The following is a 13,229-nucleotide window of genomic DNA, read 5'->3' on the forward strand; positions in this document are numbered from 1 at the left end:
ATAATCCCTATGATACTGAAAAAATAAAGGTATAGGTTTTAATCCCCTATCATTATCCAATTTAGACTAGCTGTAGCAGCACATTAAAACTTAGCAGAACTTACACAATTATGGAAGCATCTTAGCATCTTAAAGCAAAAGCCACTTTGTAGAAGAATCCAAGCAACTAAATGTTCTCCGGAACCCTTGATAAAGGGACATGGCAAAGGCTACACCGGGTCTACAACTGAAGTGTTCCGTTTGCGTAGCGAAAAAATAGTTTTTAGAAGACTGGTCCAATTTTTTTGAACGTACGCGCTGCAATTTATTATACCTTTATTTAACCAGGGAAGAAAATCACATTGAGATAGGTATCTCATTTACAAGTGAGCCCTGGCCACAAGTGAGCCCTGGCAATCACATCAAGTGTAGCCAGTTCTATTGATTATAGCAGAAGCTAATGGTTGCAGCAGACGCAACACGAACGGAGCGCTTCAGTTACGTGCCTGGTGTAGCCCCCCTGTTAAAGCCCAGAAACTTTCCATAGCGGAGTCTAATTCATAATACATTTCTCCCCGTTCACCTTGTTCTGGCTTTTAAATATGCATGCGGCTAATCAGAAGGGCTACAGGGCTGACACTGATACATGTTAGAGAAGCAGCCAGGCCAGGTAATTGCTTATTGACCTTTACTAAGGAGCTGGCAAATGTGAGTTGTTGTCCCGGTGTGTGCAAGGAAGCCCCAGGAGTGTGTTCAGATACAGTTGCCTCATGACTCAAGGAAAGGCACTTATCACAGGGTCACCAGGGGGAACTGATGAGGGCTGAATGCCAAACTCAAGTTCATGTGGAGTAAATGCCCTTATGAAGACTTTTTGTGATGTAGCATTAGCCAGTATTAAATAAAGGGTTTTTAAACTATTTTGTTTAGGTGATGTTAAGAGTGGATAAGAGTGGCTGTTAAGAGTGGCTCAGGAAAGAGTTGCCATTCTCCTTTTCTCTAGTTATTTGGAGTTGTGCTTAAAGTCTTCTACATATTACCAGATGTATGCAAATCAGCATTATAGACTGTCATGTGACGTGTGAGTGATGGTGAGGTTGACATTAAATACGAGAAGAGAAACTGGACAATCGCACAGCGAAACGGAACTGCCAGTTGGAATTAATGCACAATGGCATTCATATCGGCTTGATCAGATTCTCAACTGACTATGAAAGCTACCCACACAAAATGTTCCAAGTCCCATATGCAGACCCATTACATGCCATTTTGAACTTCTTAATTCTTGCTGAAGCGTGTCACACAATAAACCTAACAGCACTACAAAATATGCTGCCACGTGAGGACCTTTATACCCTATTTACAAAAGAAAAAGGTGATTTAAAATGCATAAAACAACCAAATTGAAATATGACCAAGAAAAGACCTGTGGAGATATGGAATTCGATTCGGAATGTAGTGAACAGGGTTCCCACGGGTCATGGAATTTCTGGAATATCATGGAATTTTAGAAAGTCTATTCCAGATATGGAAAGTCAGGGAATTTGGTCATTTTTGGGGAAAAGTCATGGAATATCAGGGAATTTTGTTGAGTAGTTGTGGTTAGCCCAACTTTGTTTATTCAATGCCCATTTATTCATCTCCCACTCTAAAAGACCAAGATTCTTGAACGCTCTGCGGCTGCTCTGAAATCTTTGGTCGGTATATTGTACCATTCATAGTAGGGCATGGAATTTCAGTTTTTTTTGTCATGGAAAAGTCATGGAATTTTACATTTGACTTAGAGTGGGCCTGAGTGAAGTGCTTTTTCACACCAAGACTGGAGTTTTTGTTTCGGTCTTCACTGTTGGTTAGCTCTTGACAGCCAGCACTTGTGCCCTGCAGTCAGCAATCTTGAATTTCCCCTTGGGGATCAATAAAGTATCTACACATAGATATCTATCTATCTATCTATCTATGTGCTTCTCTGTGTGTGTGTGGCTGGAGTCGGCTGTCCCTCCAACGCGCAGGCTACATGTTGCGGTCTCTCTCTCTCTCTCTCTCTCTCTCTCTCTCTCTGTAGATTAGACGGTCTAAATAAAGGCTTTTCAATCAATGCCTGACTTGAGCCATGCCTCACAGACATGAGTGCAGGCTGAAAGTAAAGTTTTCTGCACCAGCAAGAATCTTCAGAAATTCATGGTCTCTGGGCCATGTGAATTTTTTTTATTATTATTATTATTATTATTATTATTATTGAGTTGTCAGTGTGGTGTGTGTGTGTAAGTGTGTGAGTCATCAGTATGCAAGTATTATTTTGAGTGTGTGTCTCTCTCTCTCTCTCTCTCCCTGTCTGTCAATCTCTTTCTCTCTCTCTCTCTCTCTCTCTCTCTCTTTCTCTCTCTCTTTCTCTCTCTCTCAGGTCAGCCCTTTGTGAATGCCGAGGGCAGTGCGGTGCTCTATGGCCCCACCCTGGGCGCACAGCCTGGTAGGCCCCAGCAGCCTCCCCCACCTGGCTCTGCCAACCACGTCATTTCCCAGGTCAGTACCACGGACAGGGTCTGCTCTACTTGAAGCTCTGAAAGTCTACTGGATGCCGTCTTCAGGCTAACAAAAATAAACTAGATTTAGGAAATAGGCTCAGTTTTAGATAGGTTTAGAAACAGTGGTATGTGCTCAGAAACTGCAGGAACTAGCCAAAAGTTTGAAAAAAAAAATTACAAAGAATTATAACAGTTTATTAACAGATCTCACAGTTTATTTAGGCTAATGGTGTCTGACCATTAAAACACTCCATGGAGCAGTAGAAAATGAGAAGGACAGTAGAGAAAGAGAAACTCGACCATCCCAGTGGTGTGGCATTTTCTCACAGCTTGAAGGAGATTAAACTTCTCTGGAGCTCCGGAGCGACTGCAGTTTCTGACACAGAGTCCCCACTAATGAGTTAGTTGTTCCTCCCTTCGTGTGGTCCCACCACTGTCCAGTCAGTAGCCTCTTAATTGTGTATCAGCATATTAAGCCCCAGCACAGCCATTAGGAGTCATCATCACAGTGCGTCGTGTCCCTCACCAGGGCCCAGGGGCCATAAAGAAAGCAGAGCATGTGAAATTGATTTGACCCTCGCTGGTCACAGGAAATGAGACGGGGGGTGGGGGGGGGGGTATGGTTTCCTCCAACGCGGCCCACTCCGGGGATAGGCTGGGTGGGCAGGCGGGTGAGGATGAGCGTGAAGAGGTGATTATGTGATTACTGCATATGATGGCTGAGTGGTGAGGTGATTGCATGTGATCTAGCTAATGTAGAACTAATTTTATTTTACTTCAGCCCATGGGGCATTGAGGAGGCAATATGTACTTTGCAGATATGTCTACAATGAAAATATAAAGAAACAAAGTAATATTTTTCATTGTAGACATCTGTAACCAAAGTACAAAGTCTGATAATAGTCGTTTCCACCTTACATTCCAGTCTACTGTTGTTCTTATCTTTCAGGTTTTTGTTAAATTGTTCCTTCTACGTTTCTTTTCCATCTTACTTTTCCATGTTAGTTAGTAAAATGCCGCCTGCCCGCTCTCTCTGTCTCTGACAGAATCTCTTTGACATCTTCAGCTTGTGTCTGATCATCTCTGGTCTAATCTCCTTATCTCACTCTGACCTGTCCTTTAGTCTGCACCTCCTCCTCCTCCTCCTCCTCCTCCACCTCCTCCAGCTCCTCCAGCCGTTCGGTCCTTGCTGCCGCCCGTGTTGCCGTCGGCTCAGCCTGTCCACTACCACGCCACGGCCTCTTACGCACCTCCGTTCTTCTCCGCCTCTCCTAACCAGCACTACACTGTGGTACTTCCTCTCTCTCTCTGCTCTCCATCACTTTATCTTCCTCTCTCTCTGCTCTCCATCACTTTATCTTCCTCTCTCTCTGCTCTCCATCACTTTATCTTCCTCTCTCTCTGCTCTCCATCACTTTATCTTTTTGTTTGTTTGTTTATTTGTTTGCTTGCTTTTTCTTATTTCTCTTTGTCTCGTTTTCTTCTATTCTTTTGTTGTTCTCCTGTGCATGTCGGTCTCCTTAACAATCTCCATCTTGCATAAATATTCTCAGTTCTTTGTGAGTTGATTTCCCCTTGGATATACTTTTCTTTCTGTGTGTGTGTGTGTGTGCGTGCGTGTGCGCGCGCACACGTCTGTTCATAATATACACATACAGTATATTCCTCTAGTTCTAGTCCTGAAACACTAGACAGCCAAGCATGTGATGGATGCTGGGAGCTTAAGTTCAAACCTTGTAAGGCCATTTCATGGAGGCCTTGATGGATGGGTCTAGCTACTAAAAAATAGAGAAGCTGTCGGGCAGAACAAATGGCGCAGAGTTGCCTCCTGTAATGTGCTCATTGCTCTTCAGCTCATCTCCCATTCACTAGAACATTCGTTCTCGCCAGCACCCCCAGTCGTCTCATGACTTCATAGAGGCTTCTAAATGCTCAGCCATGCACGCCTCCTCTCGCCATTAGCATATTTTGGGGGGTAGTGTCGTCGTCTGTTTTCCCCCGCCGACAATGAAAAATTTAGTTTGAATGCATTGAGCACTTTCGTCCCTAGCCTCTCTTATTATGCCTTGAGCTTTTTCCTCTTTAAAACTGAAGACTGAATGTCTTTACTAAAAAAAAAAAAAAGCTAATTTCCTTCTTCTAAAACAAGTTGATGTCTGCCATTAACCTCTCCTCATGCATGCTCTGATGGATGTCCATCCTGTCGTCCTCACCTCCCTCAGCAAGAGAACCTGGGAGCCCAGTTCAGCCACATGAGCCTGGCCCACCACCAGCTGCTCGGTGACGGCCGCGATGCGTCGCACCACACTGCCATGTACCCCTCATCCGTCCTGCTGCAGGGACCCCCGCCCCAACAGCAGACAGGCTACATGGTGACACCAGCAGGGCACCCCGGGGTGCCTGCCGGCGCGGCCTACGCCACCCCAGGCCAGACGCCCCATGCCCAGCCACTGCTGCACCACAACCACAACCACCACCACCACCACCAGCAGCAGCAGCAACAACATCACCAACATCAACAACAACACCACCACCATCATCATCAACAACAACAACACCACCAACACCAACACCACCACCAACAGCAGCAGCAGCAGCAGCAAACTTCCCAGCAGGGCTACATGCAGCAGCCACTGCAGCAGGTGAGGATGGGCCTCTAGCATCTAGCAGAGCGACTTTTCAATCACACCCACCATGTGACAACCACTTTATGTATCTTACGATACATAAAAATTACCACAATCATTTTTGCACACCTCGATATTAACCGATTATTGTCTTTTTGTTTGTTTATGTTCACTTCATTAGTATTAAACATATTTGCTGTATATTTATGTTTAAAGTGGCATCCTAAAACACACCAACAACTAACCTAAAGGCCTGAGGGTACTTCTGCAGATATGGTCATACTGTATAAACATACAGTCGTGTACATCGGTCTCTATAAAGTATACTCCCTTTGCTGTTGCGGATCCATCTCAGCAGTGCAAGCTCTATCATGCTGTTTGAAATGATATCTCTGTGTTGTGCAATTCTACGGCAAAGATTGCTATTTTGTGCAGGTCTTAATATTTTTCTCATTTTTCATAACCGGTTTATTATCTAATATTTAAACGGCTATTGCTACCTAGTTGAAAATACTGTCGGTGGTAATCTGACTAGCTATACAGTAGTTCGCTGCATGGAATAAAATAATTTCTCGTTTTTATCAGTCTCAGGTCTCTGTAGTTGTAGTCTTAGGGACCTTAAACTTGAGAACACTCAAATGAATATGCGCATATATGTAAGTGTGCCGTTCACATGAATATGTCTGCTAAAATAATAATTAGTTTACATCTTGTATGTTTTCTCTTGACCAGAGCCACACGCACATACACATTTTCAGTCTCTGATAGGAGCAGCTAAGCATGGTAATATCTGAAACATCACCATCACATTCAGTCGCATACAGAAAGTTGTAGTTCCAGTTGGAGGCCTTGTGTTTGCATTAAATTGACATAAAATGGTCTAAAATTACAATAATATCGCTTATATATATATCATCCAGCAAAAATCAGGACAAGCCTAGTTGTACTATATGAATGCTAAATGCACATGCCCTACTATATCTTGGGTAGTTTATTGAACAGGTTTATTAATGTGTAGAGAATATGAAGATACAGTGCTTATCTTTTTTAACTTGGTTGTTGGTATAGACCCCTCTGAAAAGACAAAGTGCAAATTCCCTCAGTTTCAGCCATATCTTGTTTTCCTAGAGATCCTAGATATTATCCATGTTAATGAGTAACTGAAAGAGACCTACCACAGACCAGAATGGTGCGATGTTGAATAATAGGAAAATATATATAATGATAATTTATGATAATAGCATTGATCCGCTGCTGTGTGTCCCGTGCAGATGGCCTCGTGTTACTGTGCTCCGGGTCAGCAGTACCCCCTCTCCAGCCAGCAGTACCGGCATGTGGGCAGCGTGGCGTACAGCAGCCCCCCCAACCAGCCGATGGCCACCGCCGCCGCCGCGCCCCCACCCCCACATCAGCAGCCAGGTAAAAGCACCCGAGGAGTGGAGAGAGCGACTCCAATCCCTCCCTCGGCTCAGATCGCCTCATCTCGACTCAGCAGGGTGCAGTGTAGACGTCTGACTCATGTGTTTCTCAAACGTCCCTCCTGGATTTAAGGAGCGGAGCCGCTTATTGCCTCTTGATTGAAGTGAAAGTGTTTAGTCTGAAATGCCCTCGCTTGCCTCCTTCCGTGGAGAAATGTGTTATTATTTTAGATGCTATTCACACAGTGCTGCAGGGGGAAAGCGTGTACCTACCCACCCCTCCCCTCCCTCTCTCTCTCCTCCCCTCCCTCTCTCTCTCCTCCCCTCCCTCTCTCTCTCCTCCGCTCCCTCTCTCTCTCCTCCCCTCCCTCTCTCTCTCCTCCCCTCCCTCTCTCTCTCCTCCGCTCCCTCTCTCTCTCCTCCCCTCCCTCTCTCTCTCCTCCCCTCCCTCTCTCTCTCCTCCCCTCCCTCTCTCTCTCCTCCGCTCTCTTTTTCTCTCCCTCCTGTTCTCCTCTTGTTCTCCTCTTGTTCTCTTCTTCTTCCCTCTCCTGCCTCTGTTTCTGTTTCTCTCTACCATCTCTCTTTTTATGTCCCTTCCATCTCTCTCTGTCTTTTTTCATCCCCCTGTCCCCTTGTCTTCCATCTCTTCAACCATCTCTCTCTCTGTCTCTCTCTCTCTTTCCTCTCTTCCAACCCCCCCCCTCTCTCTTCTGCACCATGTTCCTCTCCAGCCTTATGCTGCTGTGCTGGGCACACACAATGCGCTCATCAGGGCCAGATGCAGATGGCGAGCAAAGCAGAGTGCTGTGCCAGGCCCCCCCACCGGCACACCAGCAGGAGCGGAGGCCTGAGTACGGTGGCGGGCACAGCCCAGCACGGGCGCGACTATTATGTTCACCCCCCCCCCTCCACCCCCCTCCACCTCCCTCCCAACCTTAAACAATAAACACACACAATAAACATTTCCAATCAAGCACACTATTAGTACAACACGACACACGCCCATCATGACCACCACTGTAAGAACAGATGTTTCGGCTAAAAGCTTTTCCCCCTGTGAAAGTACGCCCCATGTGTCATCAGTGAGCGAACACCATTTTGTGATATTGTACTCGTAGGCCATTTTGTGTGTTTTGCCTTATAAAAAGGTGATTGTAGGAGACTACAAACCTGGAAGAAACTGCTAAATTTCCACCTGATTGTGGACTGAGGAGGTTGAAAAGAGTTTGGGGTGAGGTTGGGATGACCACTAGGATGGCGGCGTGAGGCGTGATGGCGTGTGGAGAACGGCAGACGGCGTGTCATCGGGTCTTTTCAGAGTGGCTGAATGCGGGGCCGGGACACTGTCTGAGAGGCTTTATGATTCTCACAGTGAACCGGTCTCTTTTCCAGCCCCTCACTCCTCATCTGGCACTACGACAGGACTGAGAGACCAGGAGGAGTGTCGGAGCCATCGCGACCGTCACAGATCACCCAACCTGTGGGGCAAACTTCATTTTTCACTGATCTTCTAGCAGTGTGGTTTCCAGTTTTAATGTCTGCAGATATTTCATGAGTCCCTTGCTAAATCTTCAGCTCAGAGTCAGATCAAGCAACCTATGAGAGTGGCTATTTTTCCCTCCCCTTATCATGTCAAGTGGCTGAGTATGAACCAAATAAAAATGCTGTTTTTCCCTATACCTGTGTAATGAACGAGCTGAGCATCAAGTATTAAGAAGAATAAACATTACGCAGATGAATTATGAAACATTACTCAGGGCTAAACACTTCACAATGAAAGGTAGCATTGCTCATCAGGTTTTGATTTGTTTGTTGCTTTTTGGCGGCCATATTTGTTTTGGAAAGCAGCAGATCACATTTCTGACCTTCAAAATGAATGATGATGATAATTTGTCCCTTTCCTCACCACGGTGTTTTTGTTTGAATTCCACTTGAAAAGGTAACATGACCCGTTCACTGCTCAACAAGTGAGATCATAGTAATGTAACACAAGCTTGAGCTGAATGACCGTAATAAAAAAAGCAATCAGAAATAAATTACATTAAATAAAATGCTATACCAAGAATTATATATGTTTAATAAAAAAACTGCCCAAAAAGAAAATATGATATTTTTGAAATAAATGCAATGTTGTAATTATAATGGTTAAGCACATGTAAAACTCTTACTGAAGGTTAGACACTGAAGCTGAAAACAGTTGATGATAAATCAAGTGATACAAGGCCTAGATTTTCCTCGTTCTTGTCCGGTGCCCCCTTTTCCCCAAATGAGTAGAGACTACTGCTGGAGGGTTGGAGGCATGCATGCACAAGGGGAAGGTGTGGGAGCAGCCATTATCTCCTCTGCCTCATCCCTGCGCTCAGCCAGCCACAGCCCAAAGTGTTTAATATTGTATTCCCTTCATCCTCCAATTGTAAGTGGAGGTGAGAGAATTTAGGGCTAAAAATAGTACACTCCCGTCACACACACTCTCTCTCTCTCTCTCTCTCTCTCTTCCTCCCTCCTTCCCCCTCTCCTCTCCTCTCTTTTCTCCCACCTGCCCGCCACAGGCTATCCATGCCTTTTGTCCCACTTCTTTTCTCATCTGGGATAAATTGATTGCTGTCGCTCTGGCCAAACGCCAGGAGAAATTGATAATTGCCCAGCCTCGCCTCCCAGCGCTCAGCCACCGACACCGTTCCACTGGCTCCGGCCCCCCATGCAGCAGTAGCTAAAGGGCAGCCCGGAGGGGGGGGGGGGGGTGGAGGGGGCATCATATCACCGCTCCACTACACTCCTTCTGCTAACCTTGAAATGCAAGTCGGGTGGATGGAGGACTTCTGTGTTCTTGATATGTTAATGGTTTAATTTGTGTGTGATGCATATGAAAATGATGGGAATTTCTTGAGGCTAATAGAGAGGCTACACACTGAAGTGTTCCGTTCGCGTAGCGTCTGCTGCAACAATGAGCTACCATCTACCAGCTATAATTAATGGAACTGCACTTCAGTTGCGCACTTGGTGTAGCCCCCCTATAAGCTAAAGTGGAAAATCACTTTTCTTTTTTGGGAATGGTGGGATGAGGGGGTATTGTGTGTGTGTGTGTGTGTGTGTGTGTGCGCAGCAAAATTTTCATGTTTATGTGACCATAAACCCTTTCATAATTGTGGTTCTGCAGGTTATCAAACTGTGATGCCAAATCAAGCGCAGAGCTACCAGAACATGGTTGGGGTGCAGCAGCCTCAGAGCCAGGGCCTGGTCAGTGGCCAGCACAGCAATATGGGAACCCAAATGCAAGGCATGATGGTGCAGTATCCCTCCATGCCATCTTATCAGGTAGCATACAAAAACCACTCAGCTGTATTGATCTCCGTATTAATAGATAGCTAGATAGCCTTTATTGTCATTGCACAGTCGCTTGGACAACGCAATTGGGTTCTGATAAAGTGATGTATCTGATCTGATAACGTGCATTGGGGTAAAAACGTAGTGGACTTCTGTAGTTCTAACCTTAATGTGGTGTGTCGACCCACCAGGTATCCCTGCCTCAAGGCTCTCAGGCTGTAGGCCAGCAGCCGTATCAGCAGCAGATCATCATCCCCAACCAGTCCAGCCAGGGTCCCATGCCTGCCACGGGGGTCCAGGTCTACTACAGCATCGTCCCACCAAACCAACAGAACACCCTTAGGTGCGTACAGAGGAGAAGACGCAGACCGCTCAGGCTGCACGATTTGGGGAAAATATCGCATTCAGATTTTTCTGACCGATATTGCGATTGAGATTTGATTTGCGATAGACATTTTGAAAGTCAAGCTTCAGTTCAATATTCCAAATTTTGCTTTAAATTGGGCCACTTCTGATTGGTGAGCATGACTAGTGTATGAGAAGCACAGCCCTCATGTAAGGTGAGTTACTGTACCACCAGGTCTACCACACCAGGAGGATGGTGTGAATATAAAAATCATAAATGTGACTAGAAGTTGCATTTTCGGTTATTTATGCAGCCCCACATAACGCCACCCCTATCCTTTGGTGTTAGATGGCACAGAATCTTTAGACCTGTCTCTGCTATGCTGGTTAAAAATATGCACCCTTCATCTCAAAGCAGGTCAGTCTTGCCATGCCGCCCAAAGCTGGGGCACCACGGCCCGAATAAGGAAGAGGTCACTTTCACATGTGTTTTTTTTTCCCCTCTCTTTCCCACCTCCTCTCTCCCAAGTGACATTGACTTTAGTAGGCCACGCTCGAGATGATTTATATGGCCAGATATCCAGTGAGTCTTAATATAACAGCGCTGGTCCCACGAGGCCCGCTCGCTGTCTCCACATCATCTGTCTTAGGAGCCGCACCGCAACAGGGAGGCAGGGAGGGTGTGGGGTTGTGTGTGTGTGTTTGGGGGGGTAGGCAGTTAGTCCTGCAGGCGCAGAACTCGTCACTGGCACACCGCCTGGAAGCATTGCCCGCCACTGCTGCTGCAGCTTCACGCGGCCCCTTATTAAACGCCAAGGCAGGGCACCGTAGGTCTCCAGGTGTTAGTGTGCGCCATGGAGGCGGATGACCAGTGTGGCCGTTAATTGGATTACGTTTTAGTGGAGAAAGAAAAAAAAATCAGTTAAATTTTTTTTATCTGCTTTTATTTGTGCGCTAGACAGTATTGATCTCTTGGTGTGGTCAATATTTTGTCATCTTTACTTGTCCTTGAAAGACAGTGAATGAACTTGGGTGTGTGTTTCCTGATCCTCTGGTATGAAATAAGAAGATGGAGCCAAACACAGTGTGTGTTTGTGTGTTTATGCGTGTGTCTGAGTGGGAAGATGTGCTCATGGCTGAGTGTGTCTCAACGTGTTCATCACTGTGTATGTGTATGTGTAGCCTATGTACTGTATGCATGTTCATGGCCGTTTGTGTGGGTATGTGGTCATAGCTGTGTGTGTGTGTGTGTCCACAGCTCCTCGGTGGGGTTTTTGCCGCCTCCAGGGTCGGAGCAGATGCCGTTCCCTCGCACGTCGCCCCCCTGCGGCTCCCAGCAGCTCCCTGCCCAGCAGTGTTCAGGTACACCGGGCCAAACCAGGCCACCGCCACCCCCACCTGCACTCAGACCACAGAGGACCTCCACTACCTCCACTATCATTTCAGTATTGAGATCACACACAGATTGGTTTAAAAGACATGAAAAAAATCCCCTCATGAATTTTAGTAGTGGTTTTTAGATTTCTAGGCAAAGCCCCACATTTGCACGGATATTTCAGTTGACCTGATTAGCCACATTAACCACATTTTGCCCATCAGCCCCAAAGCCCCCTGAGATAGATACTCTCAGTGCGATCATGGCTATGAATTAGAAATTATATTAAAAATCAAAGTAATGATCATGAAGCATACATCTGAGTTCCCTCTCAGTTTGTTTTGCTTTGGCCTGCTTGGTTTTCCTCCACCTTGTCGTTCTTAATCCCCTCACCATCTACACACGTGCACACACAACACACACACACACACACACACACACACACACACACACACACACACACACACACACAATACATCTCCCCCTCACCTCAGTCCACAGCTGCTAAATTACACTGGGGGATCAACCGAAGCACAGGAGGCCACAGAGAAGAATGACTTCCCCTCTGTTTCCTCCACAATCAAAATATATTGATCCGATTCAATCTGGGAAATGAGAACGATGGATGTCTGCCTCCCCACTTTAACCAAACCACCTCCTCATCCCAAAGCAAGTCTTGCGGCAACAAGAGGAGCAATCGCCGGTCGTAGGAGACACTTTGAAGAGCCCCGATGGCAGCTGGCCTCTCGCTCTCCCCCGGCCTCCATTCAATAAGGCGGCAAGGTGCTAATTAAAATTACACTCTCCAGTCTCAACGATCCAATTACTGGCCAGATACGGGGCTGGTAATTAAAAAGTAATTCCTTGTGCTGCTTTGTTCTCAGCTATGGCGATCTTCTTGGAAAAATAAAAAAAAAAGGGCCTTCATGGGTCCTCGGATTCTAATTTGCCGTTTTATGTGTCCTCGGTTAATGTGAATCAGCCCTCTTGCGGCCCGTCCCTCTGATCGCCAGGCGTCTCGGCGAAACTCTTCTGTTTTGCTCTCCTTTAATAACTAATTAAAAGAGGAGACAAAAGTGGCCTTTCAAATCCTGAAATGAGATCCCCTCCCCCTCATCCATCTCCCTCACCCCCCATCCCTCTGGAGTCAGTGGCCGAAATGTTTTAATTTCATGCTGGGATTATTATTTTCAGCCCCTCAGCCAATGCGCACACACACACACATGCATACACACACACGCAGGATGATAATGAACCCTACAGACTCCTGGGTAGTCCTTGTGTGGTCTTTGTTCTTAAATTGTAGTTTCATCAAAACAGTTTAATTGTTATTAAACCAAACTAAATGCGCCCATTATGGCACAAATCATGTGCATCTTGTTTCATTTTCTCCAGTTTTAGACAATGACTGTATGAAAATAAATTTTCAGACCATTTTAATTCATATTTTGCCAAAGGCATATTCCATGTCCTCCTTTTGGGTAATGTGTAAAGCCAAGATGACCTCTGCTATCAAGGCCTCAGCCGTTTGAACCAGAGGACGCATACGCTAATTGTCAGCCTCATTGATTAAGTCTGTGCTTGTGAAATAACAGAATGTATAAGGTTAGGAATTTAAAATAAAAACAGAAAACAAAGG

At 45.9% G+C, this 13,229-nt stretch overlaps 1 protein-coding gene across 8 annotated transcripts in view; it reads left to right on the top strand.

The window, feature by feature from the left end:
* Positions 1 to 13,229, top strand: part of LOC143100375 (R3H domain-containing protein 1-like) — a 50,139-nt gene that overhangs the window by 32,574 nt on the left and 4,336 nt on the right. For all 8 annotated transcript variants that reach the window (XM_076263488.1, XM_076263487.1, XM_076263486.1 and 5 more), the window contains 6 exons: positions 2,381 to 2,499; positions 4,724 to 5,143; positions 6,400 to 6,547; positions 9,704 to 9,861; positions 10,062 to 10,213; positions 11,474 to 11,577. In XM_076263488.1, the coding sequence (XP_076119603.1) occupies positions 2,381 to 2,499; positions 4,724 to 5,143; positions 6,400 to 6,547; positions 9,704 to 9,861; positions 10,062 to 10,213; positions 11,474 to 11,577 (1,101 nt within the window). The remainder of the gene's footprint in view (positions 1 to 2,380; positions 2,500 to 4,723; positions 5,144 to 6,399; positions 6,548 to 9,703; positions 9,862 to 10,061; positions 10,214 to 11,473; positions 11,578 to 13,229) is intronic.

Source organism: Alosa pseudoharengus, unplaced genomic scaffold, assembly GCF_046254945.1.
Source record: "Alosa pseudoharengus isolate Yale_2024_CS ecotype anadromous, Long Island Sound unplaced genomic scaffold, YU_APseudo_1.1 YU_APseudo_1.1_scf_3, whole genome shotgun sequence".
Classification (NCBI taxonomy): domain Eukaryota; kingdom Metazoa; phylum Chordata; class Actinopteri; order Clupeiformes; family Clupeidae; genus Alosa; species Alosa pseudoharengus.